Below are 25,287 nucleotides of genomic sequence, written 5' to 3' on the forward strand. Positions count from 1 at the left end.
TTTGCATGCGTTCACAGCTAATGGTATTTGATTTGCACCCCGAGACTGCGAGCGCATCGATTGGAGGCGGCTTAACTAAAATTCCATTAATTTCAGGGAAAAGTTTTAATATAGTCAAGTTTTTATGTCTTCTTCGGTTAGGGTCTTCATCGTCTACCATGAAATGTTTGCAATCCCGAGAATTGCAGTAAAGTTGGAAGATACGAGGGCAAAAGCATATTCGGTACTGTATAATTAGGTGCTTAGATCCAAATTATATGTGCCTTATACAAGTTTTGCAGCTTCGAAAATCTTTAAAAAAACTAAGTAGAAGGAGTCTTTCATTTGGTAGTATTCCGACGTGGCAAACTGAGCACATTTTCATTAAAAATGTCATTTCATTTCGCAAATTGTTTTCTGAACCTTATAAAACGATAATTTGTTGTAATTTATTATTATTATTCCACGAAACAATATTCGTGGCATCTAGTTCAAACGTACTTCGAGGGCACCTTACATAACAGTTAATTTGTTCCAACAGAAGTGAAGCTGGAATGCATTGGGGAGTGGAAGGAAGGGACGACCAAGTATTTTGTTGGCAGAATCGACTCGCGTAAAGCGCTCACAGATGAAGACAAGTATCGGTGTTTTGCGTGGGAACATTCCAGAGAAAAAGATCTCTACGACTACAAGATGGCTCAGAGCGAGGACGCTACCTGCAATGGAGTGCCATCAGCCAGCGATGGAGCAGTCATACTTCAGATCAAGAAAGGTAAAGTTAAAATACAATATTACATTTTAAAGATATTTACAAGATTTACGGATATTTAAAGATATATAGAAGTTGTGTGTCAGCCTAATTTTAAGATATTTTCCGATTCGGTGATCGTAGCTGATTATGTATTGAATTGAAAATAGATTGAATGTCAAATATTTATTTCCCTCAATTCTGGGTGGTAAGTAAAAAAATTAATTTGCCTAACAAATCTTAAAGTACGAGATTACCAGCTCATTAGTGAAAAGCAAATAATTACAAATAGAGATGTCAGTTTTTATTCGTAATTCAGCCGTAAGTACCATTAATTTCAATTTAATGCCGGGTTCTCTCGTACATGAGAGCCTCAACTTCACGTTAATATTTGAACTGTTTAGGCTCTGTATTTATCAGTATTAAAAATTGAGTCACAAATAAACGAAAAGATTTCATCTTTCTGGCCCAAGATTGTCGTTATATTCTGTCTAAACTATCGCGTGGAGACTTTTTTCAAATGCATTTCTTCCCTTTGAAATTTTTTTAACAACCTTCAAGGAGAAAATATTTTACAGGTCTTCCGTACCAAGTTCAATTATTGTCGATTAGTTAACGCTGGCACGAGCTCACCTCTTACCATTTTAACACTAATTTAATATATTATAATACTCATTCAAGTCAAATGCTCATCGCGAGAAGTGCTCGTGTTTTGAACACTTGGCTTACGTTGCCTGGCGCTCGGCTCGTCCAATTTGAGTAAGCAGTTTAATGCCGCCAACTCCTGACTTTAAAGTAGCTAATTTGAAACAACTATTGCTTCAGATCTTTACGAGGCTGGAAAGAGCAGCCCAAGGTTGGGCCGGCACAAAAATGTTCTGTAAAACACTGAGCTATAAGATTCCACGTTGTCGCGTTAAACACGATAAAATAAAACACCTTGCTATAAGATTCCAAGTTATCGTGTGACCAGTTGGACATTTTGATAATGTAGTTCAAAAATTTTGAGCCACTAAAATTTATCGGTGGCTCATTCAATAATCGATTACTGGCTAGTGTTAATTCACCTAGAATTTTCTCTAGAGATACTAGATTTAGAATCAGTAACTTTGGAGTTTTACAATAGGTACAAGTACTTAAAACATTGACTTAATTTTACAACACTTCTCTTTAACTTCACTTCTTGTTGTTTGTCTGTCTGTCTGCTACAAATCTTATAATCGATATTTAACACACTTCTACCTGTCCAATCGATCTAAAATTTGGCACACTTGCATATAGTTGGAGACAATGCATGAATCAATTGACAGAATTAATAATTTTAAAAATTAATTTTTTTTCATTCTAAAAAAAAAAATTTCGTCTGCTACAAATCTTATATTTCATATATGACACAATTTGACCTGTTGACCTTTCCAGTCGATCTAAAATTTTGCACAATTGTATAAAGTCAGAGACAATGCATATGAATCAGTTGGCAGAAGAAATAATTTTGAAAATTTACGAAATTTTGATATCTTAAAAAATTTCGAATATTAATTTTTTAATATTTGAAAATAAAATTAGAAATTCATTGTACATGTGTAACATCCAAGACACTGGATTCTTGTCTTGGAAAAGTAGTGTTGTCTTTAAAATGTAATTTTTTAACGTGTATTATTTATTTTCAGTTTTAAGTGACATGGGACATGAAACTATTACACAATCTTGAAATACTGTTAAAAATGAATCAATTGCGAAAATTATGCGCTCAAGCATATAAATTCGCATTAATTATTCTTCTGAGAAAAGGATGCCCAGATGATTTTGAGGTGTATATTTGAGAACTTAATGTTAAAATAATTACTTTTACGCCTTCAGTTTGGACATTTGAAATCAGTTTAACTCTTTTCTCGCATATATCAATTAAAAAAGAAATCTATTGTTTGCCTGAATACTGATATGTCTTGCCTCATTAAAATTAACTCCTAAATTTCTTTTTCTTGTAAATGTTAACTTCAAAGCATAAATTTTTAACGAAAAAATACTCATTCGGTTGTGTACATCAATAAATGAAAATATTTTTCTTAAGTTCGCGTTGATGGTATTCATGGAATTCGTTCAAGAATTTCAGCCGCTTTTTCTTAGTGGGAACTAAAGTTAAATTTCACGGGGAAGCTGTCACAGAGCCATTAAATTATTGAAATTAGTCTAACAACGTTCATTTGTTTTCATCGCCTATTATGTTAATTCTAAGGACATCACAAAATTAAGAATGTCTTTTGCCTATACTGGTCTAGATAAATACATAGAAAATTTAAATGATTTAAAAAAATCGCGAGAAATAGGTAAAAAGTCGAAATCTTACGATAAAACCATAACATACATTGTATGATATTTGTAGTTAGTTATGTATTATTGCTGATATGTAAATAGCCAAACAGAATATGGCTACTCATTGCACCGGCTCTGAACAAGATCAGTTTATTCTCGCTTCAAGAGTAATTATATAGTTGGGTTTAATTGGCTTCCAAGGCATCGTGACATTTAATGAGAAGCTTACTTTGTTATGAACGCTTCAGACTTGAAACGCTTCACGAGGCACGGACTCTACCGTTGTTGTTGTAGTTGTCCGGGCAACGACACGACGCTGCTGGCTATTTACTATCTCTATCTCATATTTTTGTGACAAGATAATTTAACAAAAAATGTCTAATTATAATTTAAACTCATTTTAAGAATTTATGTCAGTGTTAAATTTAAAGCTTGTTTGTTAGCTCCAATATTCATCTAAGTGTATAAGATTGGTTCAAATGATTTAGATAAATAATCAAATTACAGCTCAAAATTGTATGCTTAAAGCGCATTTATATATCACTAAAACCCAGTCCCGTTGACGTCGTTAGAATGCACACTAGCGTTCGTAAATTCCAACTTCGCGCTTTGTTAACAATTGATGTTCATTTACAAATTTGACTTGTACAGGCAGCGCCTGTCAAAAATACCACAATGCTCAATTCTACTCCGCTTTCTCCATTGTTCGGAAGTCCTTGGCAGACAAAAATCGACTGCTCATTGAATACGCAAAATCAATCAGAATTTCACGACGAACCATTTCTAGGCATAGCGCTCAGGTGTGAACAATTACTGCAAGGCTTTCACTGTCGAGCACTGCATTGGGCGAGCCACGAGCTTCCTTTGATGTTCCTCATAATTTTTTAGTATCTTCATAAATCGATTTTGAAAGTCTTATATTTCTTAGATGCGCATATCAAAGGCGCACAATATAGTTCATCCAGCATTTATCGAATGGGTTGATTGGCTCACCTTGTATTAGACTTTCATTCATACAATTTGTTGACGCCTTATTATAGTTTATCATGCCTTGAATTTAATCTTTTAAATTTCTCACGATGAGTTCTCAAAGCTATTTTATTCATAATTCAATTGGATTTGCGCCATTTTGACTTCGAGCCCGACTTCATTATTTACCACTGTTAACCAAACGTTCAGTCTCACTGCATTGAATTTTAAATTGTTTCACTATGAATTTTCTTTGATACATTATGCAGAATATCCAAAAACATCTTATTTTTAAAGGATTCGTTAGTATCCCCCTAAGCATTGCACTAGTGTTGGCCGCCTCAGCCCAAGCGTGCGACTCGTACACGCAGAATACTTCGCACGGAGAATTTTGATGGTGTTTTGGAGCGGGCGAGTGACGGGACCGAGGTCGTATTTTCTGCCGTGAGCCGCGCGCATGTCACTCGCTGAGCAAGAGGGACGAGCGACTCTAGAGATGAGGGGCCGGCCCAGGGCTCTTATTCACCCTGACTGACGCAGAGGCTGGTGTTGCTGCTGAAACTTTAATTACTGATGCTGCATATAGTGTTATTTGTGTTGCTACGCTGTAATAAGGATTGCTTTAACTACTGTAAAGTTTTACTTTCGGATGTGAGACTCTTTTTCCTGAAAGTGTTTATACTTCTGTTGTTAGTGATGCTTCTCCGTTGTATTCATATAGGGGAAGCCTGACCGATGTAATTGCGGCTGCTACTGGAATTTAAATCTCGAGGCTGCAGTTTATTTCACATCACCTAAAACTGTGATAACATTCATCACTAATTATTTCACTAACAGATGATGCTTTCACTATCACTGGGCCCATTACGCTACAGTAGCTTAAATATACTTCTGTAACTATTGCTGATACCTATGAATTACTTTGTGGCTGATATTTCTGTTGATATGTCCCATATTACTGCTGCCATGGCTGCTGTCACTGCTGACATTGATAATATTATTGTTGACATGTCTCATATTACTGCTGCCATGGCTGCTGTCACTGCTGACATTGATAATATTATTGTTGACATGTCTCATATTACTGCTGCCATGGCTGCTGTCACTGCTGACATTGATAATATTATTGTTGACATGTCTCATATTACTGCTGCCATGGCTGCTGTCACTGCTGACATTGATAATATTATTGTTGACATGTCTCATATTACTGCTGCCATGGCTGATATCACTGCTGCTATTGATGATATTACAGCGGACATGGTTGATATTACTGCTGTGATTGCTGATATTATTGCTGCTATTGCTTATATTACTGCTGCCGTTGATATTACTGCTGCCGTTGATATTACTGCTGCCTTCGATAAATTTGGCAGCAAGTTCTGCTACGGCTACTTGCAACCAAATTTATTGCAAGATTGTTGTAATTCATCGCGTCAGGATCGTTGTAAGGCATCGTTCATAAGATCGCGAACATTCCTGCGAATTGTTTGCCACGCTCTAAATGTTTATGATAGCAGATTTATTAATGATATTCAATGTTGAAATATGATTCAAATTGGGCATTTTATAAGTTATTGCTGCCTTTAACGTGATCCTTTACGGTGACTTCTCTTCTTTCAGATTTTTTTTATTAAATAACTGATTGGTTATTGTGTATCTAAAGTTACATGTAACGCTCGAATTTTTGGTTTGCATGCATATGTAGTAAAATAAAATTCTCAATTAACATATAATTTATGATCATGATGTAGTCAGGAGTGAGTATACTAAATCACATCGCACCAATATCCCAATACTGCACAGCGAGTGATTTTTCGGCAGCATAACGGTGCTCGCGGAAACTCTTTCATTAACAGCAAAGCGCTATAACGTCTTGGAAGCACCATTACGTTCAGAGCGCATGCGTTGCGGAACGCATAAAAATGCTCGAGTACGCATCAAGATCTTCGATGAGGGGAGGGGACAGCAATAACCAGTTGTACACCAAGAATAATAAGCAAAGGCCAAGACTGCCTGCTTGTCTGGCCTATAGAAGCCTGTCCAATAGAGACGAGTTACAGATTATGTTTTGTGTTCAAATGTAGATTGTCGAACTGATGATGGAGCTGGACTACGGATCGTTTTCAATATCGATGTGGTGAATTTACTTGGCGTTATCTTTGCTTTAAAATTCCTTGTGGACTTGCGATATAAGCAAACTCATAATACAAGTACTTATATCACAGGTAGATTATGAACGCCATCAATACGGTCTGATCATCGAAATAGAAAATAGCTAGAATTACAAATAATATTTTCATATGTGGAAATTGTCGGTTGTTATTATTATTTGTAGATAATTAAAAAAATATTGGAACAATAATGGCAAAACAATAAAGGCAAAAGCTTGTACGCGCTTCTCGAATTAGGTGAAACCGAGACTTGGCGTTACTCTATAATGGTCCAGGTTCAGACGCTGGCATGAGAACGCGGTTCAAATAACTTTTATATGGTGGAACCTTGTTTTTTGTGGAGGGTGGGAGCCCTACTTCAGTGAAGGAAGGAAGCTATAGGGAGCGCGTGCCGAGCTGTAGAGAAGTAATTGAATTTTGCCGCAGCTCCAAAAGATGAAGGCCATTTCGATCAGAAATGGCCCTTGAATTGCCGACTGTTAATCTACCTTATGCCCGCTGTAGAGAAATCCTCATTTCTTTGTACAAATTCACCAATCCTGCTCAGTTCTAACGCCAGGTCAGGATTTAAAGGTCTCTGAAGTCTGGTAAGTTCATATTTGATCAGCTTTAATCCCGAAGAATTTTAAGCAATTAATTTACTTCAAACGTATCGAGATAGTTTGAAGCTCAGGTTAGGCGGGGTAATTTTTTGACAGTTTCTCTGCTCGTTTATTTGGATCTACATTAGATTTCAGCAATGCAAAGATGACATGTCAACTCACAATGTAAGAATATTTCATTTTGTTCTTCACTAGACATGAAGCAAAGTAATTAATTTAAGCGCAGAATAAAACAGTCGCTGAAATCAAATTATCTTCTGCGTGGAGCATAGTAAATTCATACAACAGGTTGTATAATCAAAAGTCATTAAGTAATATTTATAAGAATAATCCATATAAGTCTTCTCTCGTTCAATTTATTGGTAAATACCTGCCGAAATGTCACGCAAGATATAAATTGTAAGTGTTCTATCATAAACCATCTCACAAAATTCCACATTTATTATAAGAGAGACCGCAGACTTTATGCATGTTTTGAAAAGCAATAAACCCTTATTGAAGATTTGTTTTGGCGGGGCAAAGTTATTGCGAATATAGTTTCGCGGAACCTGCTTCAATTCCGGAGCGTACGTACGTACGTGGCACGCTTTTAGGCTCCATGCCTTGCGCTTCTGTGCACTTTAACAGGTCAACCTGAAAATAAAAACTGGCGGTGCACTGACCCACTGATATTGCTTTCTTGGTTGGATGCTATCTGGACCATTGTTTTTGAAAGGGGATTAGGAGGATTTATAGATCTAAGACATTTATGGGAATGATTTTAACGTCAACATTAGTCTTTAACCACAGTCAGTTCATTTCTCGTTAGTTTGTTTACGGGTTTTAACTATTATCGAAGAACCTTGAATTACATAATAAAATATTCAAATTCAAGTTATTATAAGCAAAGTTGATTTTGTTAACTTAATTATCATCATGATTATGGAATAGTTAGTGAATAATGTTGATTGGAATAGTTATTAAAATAAATGATTATTACAATCAATGCACGCATTAAATCTTCTGATCGTCAAATGATACCAACAATATTGTTCTCTGATGACTCTATCTGCATTACTATTTGCCTCGCACAACTTATTTATTCACTTTGTTCACTTATTTGTTCACTTATTTGTTCATTTTGTTTGTTCAAAAAACATAAAAATATTTATTCTCTAGGATATTAAATGAAATGAATAATTTCAATAATTTAAAATGGATTCTGATTTTTTTAAATTTCGCTCACGCGAAGAATAATCATTTACTAGTCCATATACAAAGCAAAATTTGTTTTCTAGCGGGCAGTTACAGCGGGTGCCGCTTACCCACTTGGGTGACTCACCATCGCCGCTGGCACGCGCTGGACCGGGGAGCGATATACGTAGTTGCGCACTCGAACGCAACGCTGCGCCTACATCACGTGCACAGCTCCAGCGCTGCCGTCATCTCCAGCACCGCCAAAGACAACGTCATCGACATGGGAGCCGCCTCAGGGCAGCAGGACGGCCGGTTCAAAGCAGGATATTCTGGCAAGGCGCAGGCGAATGGCGCCGGCAAGCGGAAATATTGGAGCCGGGATCACGGCCGCAGCGACGGAGAGTTCGACGAGCCTGGTATGTTTTGGAATAGAGTAGTATTGAATAGAATTAAATGAGTAATGTAAATAATGAGCTATGAATCTGTCAAGTTTAGTGTGTAAATAGCAGGGAGTGAATCATATATAACTTCTGTAATGGTAACTCCACAGCTACAGAGCACAACCTGATTTCTAAGTTAAAAACTGTTTGTAACTTTTACTGGCCATTGAGATACTTTCACAGAAAAAATTGATTTCGGTTTCAGTTATGTCAAAATTTGATGCAAGTCGTAGGAAAAGAAATTTTGTTATACGTCAGTTTTTGTTGAGAATGGATGTTTCAAAGTTTATCTCTATTGCTTTAAAATAATTTTCGTCCTTTTAGAGAATGGGAAAAGCATTCTTACCGCATTTGTTAATTCCGATGGAGTCAGCTTGCATGGTAGGAACTCGCTGGTGATAGTCTCAGTGCAGAGAGCAGGGACCTACCTAAACTGTCCTCATTTTCGGCCCCCGTAATCGCGCAGAAGTGCAGCCACAACGAGCCTTAACGGTAATAGTTCCAAGTACGTTTAAACTGCCCTGCTGCTGCTGCCCTTGCCATACACTTGCTAATGCCACGAGCCTTCTAACTGCCGAACTGTTAGGCTGCTGGCACTCCAAAACTACAGCTCACTTTAGCAATTCAAATGTGCACGAATATTCCGTCACTCATGTGATACCTTTAGGTTTCTAATAAAGAGACTAATTTCTAGTGGATGCCAGTATAGGAGTCGGCATGAAGTCTGAGTCATTTTGAAGCGCTAGGTTACGGTATCTTCTATACTTCATCAGACATCGATTTTCAATTATATCCAATAGCTATGTATATATATATTAACTGCTATATTATTATAATTGAACTTATATTTCATTCGGTTCTTTGTTCTTATAGCAAGTTTATATAAACAATTATATTCATTACATCATGAAAATAATTTTTATATTATGAAAACTTGAAAAATAGTTCTTGAATTTTTCCAATTTTCAGGAAGTTTTTAAGTTTAAGCATCGAGTCCGTGTTTTCCAAGGTCTAAGCTGTCGAGTGCAGGTCACCCGCTGCGCGTGTCTTCTTTAAGAAGTTCTGGGCAAAGCGACAGTAAATCTGTGATGGCGCTATGAACGCGAATCTGAACAGTGATGCAAGCCGTTAAAAGCCTTTTATTGCTCTTTTTTATTACAAATTAAGCAAGAAGTTCTAATTAGATTTGCTGGATCGTTTCAGTGCTCTTGGTTCTTAAATAATAAAAATCGCTCGTTGTCATAGGCTTTTCCATGATTTATTCAGATTTACAGACTAATTGGAGTGCACGGAATTCAACTTTTATAAATTACTTATTGGCAACGCGGAAACATTTAAATAGTTGAAAATTTTTTATTTTTTTTTTTCACTCTAATGTAATATTGAATTAAGTTCTTAATTGTGATTAATAGGGACTGAAATCACTGGACTGCGCATACATTGGGTGTCTGGTTGTTACGACTGACACTTAATAAGTCTAATGGTATGTGATTTGCCTTTGGACATTAAAGAGATTCTAAGCCACTGATCTTCAAGAAGGTTATAATTTTTGCTATATGAACTAAACGACATCGATCAGTGTAAGAGTAGATTTACAGATTAAAGATGCATATCGGTGCGTAGTATTCAAATGTGTACTTTATGGAAGGTAGATGACGTTACTTATACAATACATTTGAAACAAATGCATAATTAAAGAGTTCTGGATGCGGATTAATCTTTACTGATCTGCTCGGAAAATCTCATGACTCTTGTTGTTATGTATGATGACCCGCTAAACTCCGTTTAGCAAAATGAGAAGGGTACGTGCAGCTTTCATACAAATATTCTCGGTGCACGATGCTGTTCAATCGTCCGCATAACTGTCCAATATAAGTAGATGTGAACATTGTAGAATAGTGTAACGCTGGTCTCGAATGGTTGTTATTGGAGGTTGAGCATCTTTGGGGGGATTGTGGTCCATTGCTCGAGCCGGGCTTGCAGCGGTGATCAGGATGAGCCGGGTTAAGCCTCCTTATTGCTGTGGTCCAAAGGGAGCTGTGGCAGTCCTCTTAATGGCTTCGTGGAGTGTTGCGCTCGTAGGATTACACTTAATAGACAGCTTGCGGATTCGGTCTTGGATTAAAGTTGAGCAAACAAATGGAAATTTATCTCAGGGTAATGCCACAGCTCGTGGCTGTGTGCGATGGCGCTCTGGGGGCACTTCAAGGAGCAATGTTAGGAAAGGTATTGTCGATTTGGACCTGAGCTTTGGTTAGCTTGGCTTTGTAGCTTAGACATTATTCAGACATGTCTTGAATACTTTGATGCCACTCACTTGTAAAGTCGGCCGACTATCATCGGAAATTTTTACTTAGGCTGGATTTTGTTCCAATTGTATTCTAATAAGATTGGCCCTTGATCTTGAAAAATTTCTACTACTCTGTAAAAATTTTTTCTACTGTGTCTTTGAGTGACTTGTATTTTTTGTGTGCCTCGTATTATTCAAACCTTCCTAATTTTACTATATAATAAGTAATTGCTTTTTCACCTTTAAAATCGTATTTTAAATTTGCCTCCTAACAGATTTAAAGATTGCTTCAAAAGCTCTAATTCAAAACCTCTTTCCTATCATTGAACGAATTATCTACCCACATTTATCTGAATGAAGTGGAAGTGCTGGCGATTTTACCACGAATCAAATCCTTGGAACTAATTGCCGAGGACTCAGTCACTAACTTAATTCTTACATAAATAATTTTTATATTACATTTTAAGGACTTTACACAAGAAGTTACTTTAACGTCATTATTTACTGGAGTAACATTAAAATGTTTCAGAATCAAGCGTACGGGGAATGTCAAGTTTCTCCAATTTTCTCGCGCAGGTGTCGCCACAGAAGCGCGCATTGTTTGCTCGCAGCGGCTGCGCGAGTCACCGAATCACGTGATGCTTGTCACGCATTACACGAAGGGCTGGTGAGTGGCTGCATGGCTAATGCTTGATAATACATTCTTCTTGCCAATGTTGTTTGCTTGTGCCAAACTGCTCTGGTGTCGCCGTGGTTATACTTAATCATATTGTTATTTACATATAACTTCCTGTGTTGTTGTGGAAATTGATTCAAATGGTGATGAATAGCGATGTACATAATTAATTTTTATGCCTAATTTCGAATTGTTTGTATTTTTGAAAATTCTTGAGCACCATCTCATCGACGTCGTACACTCTGTAGCTCAACTGTTAAAGCTTGTTAAAATTATATTAGTTTTCATGTTTATTTGTGAAATCTACATTCAATTATATAATGTAACTAAACATAAATCTAAGCTGAAACTAATGCTCATTGCTAAAATCAGATCTTGACGATGACGAAAATCACACTGATAAAGTTTCAACTAAATAAAACGGATCAAGTTTAGCTGCTGTTTGTTTGAATTTAATGACGTGACATCAAACAGAGGTATCACGCTGGAACCTGTGGTTTCCATTACTGTAAATGCCAATAAAGTCGCCACAACACTCAAGTCGCCGGCCTTCCATTGAAACGATCTATTTTTAAACAAAACTGAACCACATATTTCCAGCGCGATCAAAACAGCTTTGTAGTCATCATGTAGTTATCGAACATACAAATCGTACTTCTGACCAGGATTGAAAGTTTTTTAGTGACAAGTGTCGAGGTAAGTGCAGTATCTGTTGAGTGGCTTGTGTGTCATTGACAGTAGTAGATTATTTGTCATTATACACAGCGCGTACGTTATCTCTGCATGGTGAACACAGTCCCTGATACTGGGAGGGGATGAGGATAAGGAGATAAGTTGGAGAGGCGGCAGGGTCGAGTAGGGGATGGAGAGGGACGGATAGGAAAGGGAGCAGGACAGGTAGGAGAGGGAGCAGGAACGGGTAGGAGAGTGAGCAGGAACGGGAGGAGAGGGAGTAAGAACGGGTAGGAGAGGGAGCAGGAACGGGTAGGAGAAGGAGCAGGAACGGGTAGGAGAGGGAGCAGGAACGGGTAGGAGAGGGAGCAGGAACGGGTGAGAGAGAGGGAGAGGGACGAGCAGCAGGTTAGGGCGGGCTCATTTCTTGTCGCTCAGCAAACAAACTCGCTTGCCAAGTATGTCCTAAAAATTGTGATCACTTTCCTTAGTACAGATAAAATGTTTTTTCGTTGCCCAGATGGTTTGCTGTGTAAAATGTATAAACAGAATGTACTCATTCATGATTTATTTAAAATATGTGAAACGATTTAATTGGATGGGTGATGATTTGCCAGTAAACTAAGGTTCGTCATTAATAACAAAATTCTGGAATTTATTTGTTTGAGTGAGAAATGGTTCAAGCAAACACGATTAATGTAAATTCGAAGGAACGTCTTAAAATCTAACTAAAATGTAGAAACAGAAGCTAAAATAGATTTTCAATGTTATAGTAAAATTTATCGCGAATGCTGCTCTCCGTTACCAAAATGTACTGCATTGCTTTATTGTCACTTTTAGCTACTGCATTGTTAGGAAATGCAAATAGGATTCGTGAAATTTGTTATATTAGTTATGATTCACCACCGATAGAACTTCGCAAATGAACGTTTTCTTATTTATCATTGTTTCTTGATCCACCACAGGAAAAAGGCTCCGAATCTCTAATCCAATAGTAGAACATGAGCTAAGGAAATGCCCGGTTTATTTGTGTTGTGGTCTCCTGTATATATCGTTCATTTATTATTATAGTTTTCATTATGATTTTTATTTATCCCATATTTACCACTAAACCCAGGACAGGTTCATAAACTAGAAGCAGTCTTGGATTATCGATTTTTTTATCGATTATATTAGTTATCACAGCGTCTTGGATAATCAAGTCTACAGCAGCAACGAAGTTGCCGCGGCGAGCGGTAAGCGCAACAGTTTCCGTGGTGCAGTTTCCGCTGGTTGAAATTTTTGTCCGGGTATGGATGATGATTTTGACCGCTGCGCAACGACGGGGGCTACATCGCTGCGGCGCGCGTGTTAGGAAGCTTTTGTTAACCGCCAGGTTGCATACAAAGCCCCATTGTGCTTCTCTGCCATCGCTTCAATAGCATTCGTCTTCTCAAGCACCGCATTCAAAAGAAGATAATTTACGGAGAATGCAAAACACGAGCATGAGACAGCTCATGTCTGTCGACGGATTTAGGACGGCTTCATGGAACATTTTTTTTTGTTAATTCCGATTGAATCACATGCGTAAAAGTATTTGCATTTCACTTTGAATTCATTTTTAATTCTGAAAACTGAAAACTGGTATTTTCATGTCCTCATTAGGCTTCAGTATTTCCTCTTAAAAGATTCATCAAACTTTGTTTTTTCTCGTCGGTTTAAAATTTGTTTGAAATGAAGTCTTTAATTTACAAGTTGAATACTCCCACAATCACAGCATAAATCCACTATTTGTTTTCGAAGCTTCAAGCATCGACCTTTTTTACCTTTTTAAGTGTATTTCAATATGAGAAAATTCAATTTTATTCCTTTTCTCGTACATCTTACTGACACGCGCCAGTTCACGCGCGTCCATTGTGCCGTGTGACTCAGTGCACTGTTGCAGCTTTCCCATCCAATTGTTGGCTGAAAGCAATTCATCATATGCGAGGGGCTCCCATGAGGGTTTTAACTCAAAGTTTTTGTTTGAAGTTATAAGCCCTCAAATACGAACAGCCCTAGCGCCACGCCCCTGGTCTGGGTCTAATTTATTCATCAGTGACGAAGAGTCGAAAAGTTCCACTTAATTTTCAGTCGCATCGGTGGCGGCCGTCACCATTGGTGTCTTTTAGCTGTTCAAAATAAGTTTGAGTTTTTGCGTTGTGTCAGTTTCTTCTTAATTAAGTGTTGATTATTTTTGCAAATAATTGAAAAATTAATTTTGGTCTATCTTTACGAATAGCCACAGTGAATGATTACTGAAGTGGTAAATATCAAGCACTTCTATGCATTATTGCGTGATTTGTGCCTCCCTCAGGAGAAAATCTGAAATCGGCAAAGTCCCAATTACATGCATGACAAATGTTTCTATATTTCCTTTCCTATTCCCTAGTTTTCCTTTCCTATTCAAATATTTGTTATAAGCAAATTCGTAATTTTCCTCGACACATCTATTCTCGTCCATTCTTCTATGTTCCGAATAGCATGAGCAGGTGATGTTCTGCAATCACTCGTGCAGCACTTATTGCTCTGCGACGAAGCGGGCCAGGCCATTACCAGCGCTCTAGGCAGGATATTAAGAGCCCGAGCCCTCAAAATTGGATCGATGGACAGTCGGTCACCGCTGAACTTTCTACTCCCGGGATTGCGTCCGCCGGAGCTTCCTTTAAATGAACGATGTTTTGAAGCAAAAATGAACAGGCTTTTCCAGCGTACATCGTTCTCGTTTCAGAATTTGATTTTATTTCATCCTGAATTGCCCATCTTCGTTTCATGTAGTGTCATAGAAAGCTCAATTCCATTTCAGCTTAATGGTTGAAAGCCCGTATTGTCGTTCATTTTTTCGGGATGCGGTGGAAGAACAGTGGATTTATTGTAGTTTTCTTGTAGACGAAAGATTTACGCCACCCGAAACGATAGGATATTTTTGGCGTTCGTCCCCGATCTGTTGATGTCGACTGTCGTGTTCACTGAAGAAACTTTAACCAATTTTCGTGTTGCAGCTCAAGTGGGTACGTGTGTACAGTGCTCTACCGCAGAGGCCAGCACATTATCGAGATGCAGCAAGGTCAGTTGTTTGATGGACTTGGATAGCACAGTAAAGCTATTCATAAATGTTTCATAAATAAAATCAGTCATTGTTTATCGTTTTCTTTCGAGATGGCGCTTCGGAATCAGACCAAATTTAGAAGTTGGTATGGTGTAAGTCCGTCACTGTTTTTCACAATGAAATCTTCGGAATTAGTGCCATGTTTACTGGAGAACAATATGGATGTTTATTTTTTGATTTCCGATATTTTATTCTGTATTTGAAGAACTGCATTGAACGTAATCGACAATTTACTATACCCACTAAAATAATTTGCAAATTATCGCTTGCCCTGGAATGGTCGTGAGTCGGCCGTAGCTTTATTCGCTCGAGATTACGTTTAGCAGGAAAATTGTTCACTCCGCCCTACCGTTGCGCAGGCTCGCCATCGATACTACCTGAGCAAGCGTGCCTGGCGTCCAACTTTAACGCTTCTGCTGCTCCTTACATCACGCTTATAAGTGAGATTTTGAATTCATATTTTGATATTGAAACTAAAATTTAAGATTTTTTCAATCATCGAACTCAAATTCTATCGTTTAGAAACCTTATATTTTGAAATTTGATTGCAATATCCGTGTTTGAGTTAATACAATTATAATATGTTTTTCAACAACCACAAACCTTGTTTACTCTAAAATAGATTCTTGAAATTTAATTTGTATGCTTTTTAAATCAAAGTCACTTCAGAATAAGAATTAATTTTAATAAAAAAGGAGTGTGGTTCTATTTCAAACATGTTCACGCAATAAAAATCACGGAGGAACTTTCTTAAATTAATGAATATTAACAAATTACAAGGCGGGTCGCCGGCTCCCCAGCCGTGCCCGCTGGCGGGTGTATGGGCGGCCCAGGAGGCGGGTGAAGGGCTGTCGGATGGCGGGTGCCAGGAGCGGCGGGTAACCCACCTGAGGGCGGGCTGTGGCGGCGTCCAGCACAACATGGAGTTCGTCCAGTCCTGCGACCCACCCGAGGCCGGCCTCCACTGTACGCTGGCCATTTTTGTTCCACTAAACCTGATGAATTTAACCTGGCCTATTCATATATGGAATTGTTTGATGAGAATATTCAAGTCAATAAGTCTTTTAAAATATGCTCAACTTTTGATTCTGTTATTATGTCATAATGGCTGTTATTATGTCATATAATGTCAAATCATCTGTGGCCTGGGTAACAAGATAATGAGTTCCTTTTCATAATTAAATAGTAAGAGAGATCTAACCTGTCACTCTTTGAATTATAAAAAACCTAATACTGCAATGCTATTGTTGGAGATATAATTCTAGCATTCTTCCTTCCTTCTCATATGTCGTGCAATCTGAATTTTCTCTCAAAAATAGGTTCCCATGCTTCATAGTTATGAATATCCTGGGCAGGGTTTGTCCCTTCATATTACCTTATCCCTCTTTTTCTACTACTATATCGTGTATCCTTTTTCTACTCAACTTTTCTTCTCGTTTTTGTCTTAATTTATTTCTTGTCTCACACATATTCTACATACACTTTTTATCGGAGATAAAAACGATTTCATACACGTTTTGATGAGCATGTTTCTGATTGGTTACGAATGCTCCACCACACAGCGTACGTGTGTCACGGACACTGGCAAGAGGGACGTTCTGTGTTCGTCGTGGCGTCACCCAGCGATCGTCCTGCTCACCGTCTCTGCCTTACGGCCTCCGTAGATTCCGAGGAAGATTCTCACAGGAATAACTTCCGTGACCAAAACTCTTTCTATAACAACCGGGATGATCACAATAGAGACTTTGGTAATCCGTACGACAGGGAGAGTGAGGAAGATTTGAGCTTTAATTATGACTCTAACTCGTTTAATAATAATGATGGTTTCCGAGTGGAAGACTACGAGAGAGCGGCAAGTCCTAAGGCTGAAGAGTACGCTCCTCGGTCCGATCAGTTAGGTAGTGGAAGCCATGTTAACAGTCATCACGTGGGGGATGATAAGGAATACAACTCGCACCGGTACGGTCCAGTGACCCGAGGAAACAGACAAATGTTGGATGGTATTAATCTCCTGCTCAGTAACCGAACTCTCGTCATCACGGCGCATGCGCACTCGTGTCCTCGGCGAGTGGTACCACCCACCACGTTCCTCAGCGTCAACCTAACCATCAAAAGTGAGTAGATGTAGACTACGTAAAATATTCTCAGTGAATTTACCTCATTAATTGAAAGAATATTTCGCCCTGATCCGCTCACACGCTTATTTTCTATACCATGTTATGGGAATTATATGTGTTGTATTGTTTTGCACTTTTGCAGCTAGGTGCGTCTTTCTATTCTTGGCAATGATGTTATTTATCAAAAATGCATGAAAATAGTGAAAAAGATTTATATCGAACACATATTGTTTCCAAATACTTTTGATTTGACTTGACTATTATTGAGATTTTCATAGAGATCTTTGCTCTAAGTAACGTAAGCAGATACCCATGAAAACGATTAATTCGATCTTGTCTCACAAGTCACAACTTGCAGTTCGCAATCCGCTGGCGTCAATAGGAGACCCAATAAAAGAACCTGCCGAACATAGCCCATTAATTGAGCCTATAATCTTTTGATGTAAAGTTCATATATATCGTAATCATACTGCGTAAGTCTCCATGAAGAAAGTTGAGCAAGGCTATGGGAGGAAACCAAAGTTTTAAATACGTATAAGGTTGAGACAGTTGTCAAAATAAAAAAATACAACTCAGTACTCACTGCAGTGAGTAACAGAGAGCGCATTTTCTCGTCGACGAAAACTTGAGGTCACGGACGGACGGACAGATAGACAGACGGACATGGCGAGCACAATAGTGTATTTTTTCCACAAATGAGAAAATGCGCTAAAAAGGAAAGCTACACGCATAGTCCTGTTAAAGCTTTCTATTAGGCAAAGTAGGCTTGAAAACAGAGTATCACTTCCCTCAATTAATAAATTATTTTTTAACTTATAATATCATCTTTCAACCTACAATAAAAAATTGTCAGCATTTTGGTTCAGCGCAAGTGAGAAAGCTTAACTTTCACAGTTTAGCCCGTTAATACGATATTTCGGCTCTCTGAATTGCGTTTTTTATTTACAGTTTGATTTTTCATGAAGTTTACCCTAGTGTCGCCAAATTAATCACGAGATGAGATGAATTCAGATAGCTTAGCGGATCAAGCAGTTATTGTTGTCCGAAATGGATATATCAGCCATAAATATGTCAAATCTTGATCAATACTTTTATTTCTGGTGCACATTTCAATTTTTCTTGATCAAAACTTTGCCCCTGTGCTACATTGGGCTCAACGATGGGCGCCAACTGCCTCTATTGTGTCGCGATCACTCGCTTTTTCTGACCCCAACTTGTGACAACTCGACTTGTTTCGTCGCGTGCACGCTTTCTTATTATTTCTGGCGCGCTTGTCGGCTTCTCTGACAGGCGTGTTATGAAGAAAAGGGGAGCCAGGTACTTCAAAGGAACAAATAAATGGCTTGGCAGCAGTGTAGTGTCATTTATACACAGGCACCAGCAACCTAATATACCTCCTTCAGACGCAAGTGTACAGGGGGAGCGTTTTGTCGCTGCTTTCCCCTACACTTTATCCTCATATCCCATACGTTCAAAAGTGCGCGCCAAGGGTCATAATTGACTATTATTCCACGCTACCTGCATTACTACAATGAGGATTTTCTCCTGAAGTACAACAATTGAAATGTTAGTCAGAGCTACCGACGCTTTTCTAGTTTCTTGGTGATGCAGTAAGCATCCTTGAATTTAAGTTTTCTCATCGGTTGTGCGACCGAAATTTCCAATTTCCAAAATAATTTTTATTTTTGAGAGCTTGGATCACTGTTATTCGAAGTAGAAGCTGTAAATATCCAAGTATCTACACAATGTTTCATTATTTATAGGTAGATTGAGGTCTTGGTTAAATTAATTCAAAATTTATGTTTATTTAATTATTTTTCTGAAGAACGTGGATGCGGTAGTCTTTAAAAAACTGGAGTCAGCATTTTCGTGAGCCACTATTCAGTTGATCAATCTCCAAGGGTTAATGATTCCTGTATGCAGTATAAATGCGACTTTATAGTCGCTCCATATGTTGGTGAACCTCATCGCGAAGTTTGGTTCAATTTGAAGGCACTTCATTGGCATACTTCGTACACTGCAATGTCACTATAGTCATCAATTGGAGTTAACTTAATTATTTTGTCCTTGACTCGTAGGATGAAACTTGGAGCATAAACACAAGAGCATTACGAGGGGTAAATTGTCCTGCTATCTAGAAAGTTAGCCTATCCCGGACTGACTGTCACGGGCGTGCAACCAACGAATCCTGCCTATTATGCATATCAAGTCCTGTATTAGGCTACGATAAGTTTAACGGCAGCGCTTCTTGGGCCTAACTTTGCGGTGGGAGATTGTTTTCTGAGTTCTAAGTAGTTTGTTTTGACGCAACTTCTCATGGAGGATTCCCGTCTATTTTTTTGTGGGCTCTTTGCTCTCGTGGCATCGGGAAGTCGAGTACTTTGCATACATTAGAGAACGCTGGACGTGAGCTGCGCAGTCACTGGAGTCTAACTTTGCTGCGCCAAGTGGCAATATCGTCGTACACTTGCGTCACTGCATGGATGCGTCTTGCTTGACGTCGTATGAATTTTGTCTTATTTCAATTTTGAATGCGGCGAATATTTTCGAATTAACATTCGAATTTCAGTATTTTTTTATGCAGGAGGGATTTTCATTATATTTCATACCTTATATACTTCTTTTTCATCTGAAATAGCTACTCATACATGGTATGTTATTATTTTTTATACATTTTAATTTTTTTATACATTTAATTTAAAATTAAGCTGAACTGTTGTTTTTTTCCTCAGCTGAGTGTCTGGTGGCCAGCTCAGGCAGGCGTGCTAAACTGGAGCTGCTGATGGCCGGCGTGGCCCTACTCTTCCTATCCTGCTCCAGCATTTCCTCCTTCTTAAGCTTGACTTTCCCATTCAGCTTTCTCTGCATTTTTAACATTTATTCTTTTAGTTTCTCACCATACCACAGCTTCCTCTCTCTTTCCAGTCACTTGCCTCCTCTCAGGATGCACTCCACTAGACGCTTTTTAAATTCTATCAGAAATTCGGTCGCCTCATCCAGACCTATTATCTCTACCAGGCCATTGGTAGTGGCCACGAGATGAGGAGTTTTTGGATAATTTAAAGGTCTGTATAAATAATGAACTGCAAACTCGCGTTCGAGAGGCGTGCGAGTTACGTCACTAACTTAGATGTGAGTTATTATAGAATTGATTGATAAGCCTAATGTATAGATAGATTGTTGCTGCATAGCGCACTTTTCAGTTCTTTAACTCAGTTAAGTTTGTAAAATGCTACTTTTTAAGCCAACCAACTTCTGCTCTGTACTGGAGATTAATGAATGTTGCAATAGTTTTGAATGTTTCATCTTGAAATTCAGTAACCGGGCTTTTAAGTTTTTTCTATGATATTTAAATAATGAATACGATGATAGCTGGCTAGATTTTTCTGAAAGGGAAGCTAATTTATTTATAGGTTTCAAATGCAACACAACTCAAAACTAGGATTAAACAGACGACTGTATTTTAGATATATAATATTTAATACTAATATCTGTTATAGGATATGTCTCGTCCATTGCTGTAGTGTTTAAATTTGGCTAATGGTTATAGTACCGCAATAATATGAATGAAATAATTAATTTTGAAACTGCAATTGGACGTGAAGTTAAATATTCATGTTATTAAAAATATTTTAGAAGAAATAATTTATTGAATTTGCGGTGCCCGAACGTTATTATCAAATGATGAACTGGTACGAGATAGATTTCTGTTCTGTTCGCCCTCTGTAATTTCATGTTTTGCACATGAAAATGTTAACGATGTTTTACAATGTGAAGACTTATTATCAATGCAATTTTTTTCAACCCGAGTTACTAACACTTGCAAGTTTTTAACTTTGGAGTTGAGACATACAAGTGCTTTACAAACTCGTGGTTAGGTCTCATGCTAGTCTGATCAATGGGAATTGAACAGACCACTCTATTGACCACTCTATTTTTCATTGTTCTGCATGTCTTATTTTAAATTATTCTAAAAAATATTCAATATGACATTTTCTGTCCTTTCCTATCAGAATAGCCTTATTTTTTCACTAATTGTCATTGTTTGTGTTATGCATAACAGAATTATGTAACACTCATGCAATCGCACTAAAACTTGCCACTAATGAACGAGGTTAATGAATTCGAATTACCCGTTTGCTATTGGTTAGTATTATGTCGATACGAGAAACTGAGTCGATACCGATGAACTCGCAATAATAACCTAATTTTAAAGTATTTTGACCTTGGGCACATTTATAAATAGTTCAAAGTATTGCAAAAAAAACTCATATTACATTTATTGCAGTAATAAGAAATCTACTTTTTGCATTTGATCATCGAAAATTATTAGGTATTGCTCGTACAACTATAATTTTAAACGTGGCAATCGTCTATTTGAATTTTTCAGCATTCCTAAGATTTCCATTTTAAACAATCACTGTTTAAATTTTGATTTTGTTAACGGCATGAAACTCTTCGGAAACATTGTAAAGACTGACGATTATTACCTAGAATCAATAAGTCATTGTTGAGGTGAGTCGATAAATATATCGTTCGCCTTTAATTCTGTGCAGTAATTGTGCAATTTAATCCTCATTCCATTTAAGCGTTGAGACATAGGACGTGTGATGTGTCTGTATAAAATATACAATATAAGAATGCATTTATATATATAACAATAATTAATTAGAGCTATAGACGTGTTTGTGAACTTCGTTGAGGATAAATTCTAGGGGAGTTACAGTTGAGTGGTCAGTAATGCATATCTTTTCGAAATTACGGCTCTCACAGATATGATGTTATGTTTCAAAAGCAATTCGTTTATGTCATACAGCAAAACCATGCATAAATTTTTTAGATAATTCAAGAAAACACTCTCGTCAGATCACACACCTTCGACCAAAAGCTTTTTAATTTATTTTGGTATTTAATTTTCCCAGTGATTTATTATCTCGCTAAAGAAATCGATGACCGAAACTGATAGTTTGCAAAAAAGGACGCCAAATTAGATCAGTTACGCTGGGCAAGACTTATTTCAATGAATATTCACTTTTTGTAACTACAATACTGTTTTATCACTCATCCTAGCTGCCTATTACTGATGAGGTCATGCATGTGAACTGCATCCTTCGACGCATAGAATGTCCCGGCTCTCAAGTCCCAAAACCCACACGGTCCCATTTTAGAACTTTTATGCTCGGAGGAACTTGCCTTCGGTGACGTCAACTTCATTCAAACAAAGTTAGATGAGGGGTGCTCGATGAGGTCGGTACCTATGGCATAGTATGAGGGTTTGAGCGTTATAATTAATTATAGCGGTGAACGCTCCTCTATTCATTCTGGAGTAAATAATTTAATTTTGTTGTCAATAACATACATTGGCTGAACTAAGCCAGTTTAAATGCCGATTGAATCACAGATTTGAAACGTTTTTATCGATAGAATGTTCTGTCTTGGTCTATAATCCTATTTAAAGCAGTAAAATGTTGTAAACAATCTCATTATTTCACATGCACTTTATTCCAATCCAGGGATCTTCACGGTTTGTTTTCGATAGATAACAGAAATTTGTGTATTTATTTCAAGAATAGCAACACATATGAATTAATACACGTCATTTTAGAAATAATAGACAGAATTTAATGATTTATTTTAGTTATAAATACATAAGATTGCAGGGTTACTACGGTTATCGGTTTATTGCAAGTTTACAATTCATTTTTTTTGTGTCTAAAAAAACACTCTGTTTAATAAATATCCTGAATGAAATTTAATTCCAAATTCTGCAACTTAATTTAAACTTCTTCACATCAGTTAACGCTGGTGTCAAGTGCACTTAATACTGACTGCTGCATCTTTTAGCTTCAACATTCCTTTCATTTCCTTCTTCATTGCTGCGTATTGATTTATATTAGGAAAATTATTGAATAATAAAATTTTAAATGTAAAATAAAATTAATGAAATACTGTCATTTGTAATCGAAGCTTAATGTAAAGGTTAAAGTCCAATTGACTAATTTATTTTTTTGCACGACTTGTTTTTCTGACCATCGCAAAATTACGTTAAACATGAAATTTAAAATATTGTTTTTAAGTTACGTTTAACACACTTAAATGACACTACAGAACTGAGTAAATAAAACTCAGCATAGCACGTAAACAATTCCAAAATATGGGGAAGGACTGTTGGACCTTAGCTTATACAAATTCTTAGAGGGAAGGATTTGAGCCTAAAAATTTGGAGGGAAGGATTAGAGTCAACAATTTCGTACCAGTCATCGTAATCTATTTCAGGTGTTCACTTTGTTATTTTTCTTGACTTGGACTGTTTAATGCGTCAAAAATTACCTTTCACTTATGCTTGAATTGTTATGTATAGTTGTTACTTAGGAACATTTAGGTCGATGTATAATCGCCATTATCTGCTAATTTACTTTTCGTCTGACATTTTCACAGCTTAATGTTCGACTAATTGCATTCATTTTGAAACATAATCAAATGACGAATATTATTTCGGATTAAGCGAAATAAATTATACATAACTTATTACTCGTATTACTCGAGGACTCGTGAGCGTCAGCCCTGAGATCTCTAACTTCAGGTCCTGTTGAGGCTTCAGTTCAAACACTTGGCAGGTTTCAGTCAAACCACCGTTTCATTATCCAGTTTCAGCCCCGCGAAGTAAGTAGACGTAAATAAACTGTGATATTGGTATTACAAACACAGATCCCAAACCTGCTGCTCACCGCGACAGCTGAGCCGCAAGTTGCTCTCCTATAACGTATACTGTACATAGGCTTAGTGAATAGCTCTATTTGTAATAGGTAATGGATAATTAATATAATGCTGTTATCTACTAGCGTAAACTAGTGTTACCAAGTACACTGTGTATTGCTGCTACTCCTACTGCTGTTGCTCTCTAGTATGCTAGCAATTTCTGACTTCTCCTAGATCTTTGGCCCCCGAAAAATGTAGGGAATGGAAGATGTTTATAAGTTGTTCATTTATTACTATTCGTATTAGCTCGTTCATCTTCTCAGTTTATCGTCCCGTACACAAGATTCCTGACCTCGACTCGACTTGTTCGGAAAAAGGAGCAATGCTTACTTCAATGAATCATCGTTTACACATAACTCAATAAACATAAATATAATAACAATGGCGAAGAAAATTTTGCTGAAAAATTTACATGTGATGTGGTTAACAAATTACAAATCGACAGGTTATCAACGAGTAAATTAGCAAAATTTTTATTAACAAAGTAGATACTTGCCGAGGCAAATTTTTCAAGTTTTGGTGACCTTTACACTCAATGCATCGTAAATGGGCACAGTTTTCTCTACATTTTCCGGGGATCCCTTAGTAGACGATGTCATTAGCGTGGTGCTGTGCTGTGAGAATGTGTGTTTTGTGAGTGCAGTTAATAAAATAGTTCTAGAAACAATGTCTTGTGATCTAAGCTCATCAAAACTCAAGTCTTGTCTTCATGGTCATGCACGCAGTCGTGTTTTACTGAAAATATTTTACATTTGTAATGTATTTTTTTATTATTTTGAAATCATCACAAATTCTTGCTTCATATTTGTGATGGACTGATGAAATTGGAAAAAATGTGAAGGTCAATGGCCGGATTAGTTTAAAAAAATGGCTCATACTATTCGATTGGAAAAAAATTTCTGATTGAGAAGATGATTGTTTGGTAGTTGACAATAACCTGTAGCCTGTGAAATTGAAAAATTTACGGTGTAGCCGTGAAATATTATTTACCTCATCAAGCATCTCCAAGTTGAGTATTTGTTCAGACTTGACTAGGACCATTTGTTAGTAGTTTCTTAAGCAAAATTTGCAACAATTGTTGACAAAAGTCATTTTATCACTTCACTGCTTGGAATGAGGTAAGTCATCATGACGCAGGACAAGATGACTTTTAGAATAAAGAGATGCATATTTTTAATTTTTATACTCAGTTTTTTATCTTTTACTTTTTACTTTTAGTTCTAATAGTACAAATCAAATATCTTT

General features: G+C 37.3%; 1 protein-coding gene across 1 annotated transcript in view; it reads left to right on the plus strand.

Moving 5' to 3' along the window:
- LOC108669039 overlaps window positions 1–24,045 on the plus strand; it is a 102,241-nt gene extending 78,196 nt beyond the window's left edge. The window contains exons 7-15 of the mRNA XM_018156323.2: window positions 521–751; window positions 8,063–8,377; window positions 11,268–11,358; window positions 15,060–15,124; window positions 15,526–15,606; window positions 15,947–16,132; window positions 16,729–17,280; window positions 20,016–20,068; window positions 23,992–24,045. Coding sequence (XP_018011812.1) covers window positions 521–751; window positions 8,063–8,377; window positions 11,268–11,358; window positions 15,060–15,124; window positions 15,526–15,606; window positions 15,947–16,132; window positions 16,729–17,280; window positions 20,016–20,068; window positions 23,992–24,045 — 1,628 coding nt within the window. The remainder of the gene's footprint in view (window positions 1–520; window positions 752–8,062; window positions 8,378–11,267; window positions 11,359–15,059; window positions 15,125–15,525; window positions 15,607–15,946; window positions 16,133–16,728; window positions 17,281–20,015; window positions 20,069–23,991) is intronic.
- The last annotated feature ends 1,242 nt before the right edge of the window (window positions 24,046–25,287 follow it).

This window comes from Hyalella azteca, unplaced genomic scaffold (genome assembly GCF_000764305.2).
Source record: "Hyalella azteca isolate HAZT.00-mixed unplaced genomic scaffold, Hazt_2.0.2 contig10017, whole genome shotgun sequence".
NCBI lineage: Eukaryota > Metazoa > Arthropoda > Malacostraca > Amphipoda > Hyalellidae > Hyalella > Hyalella azteca.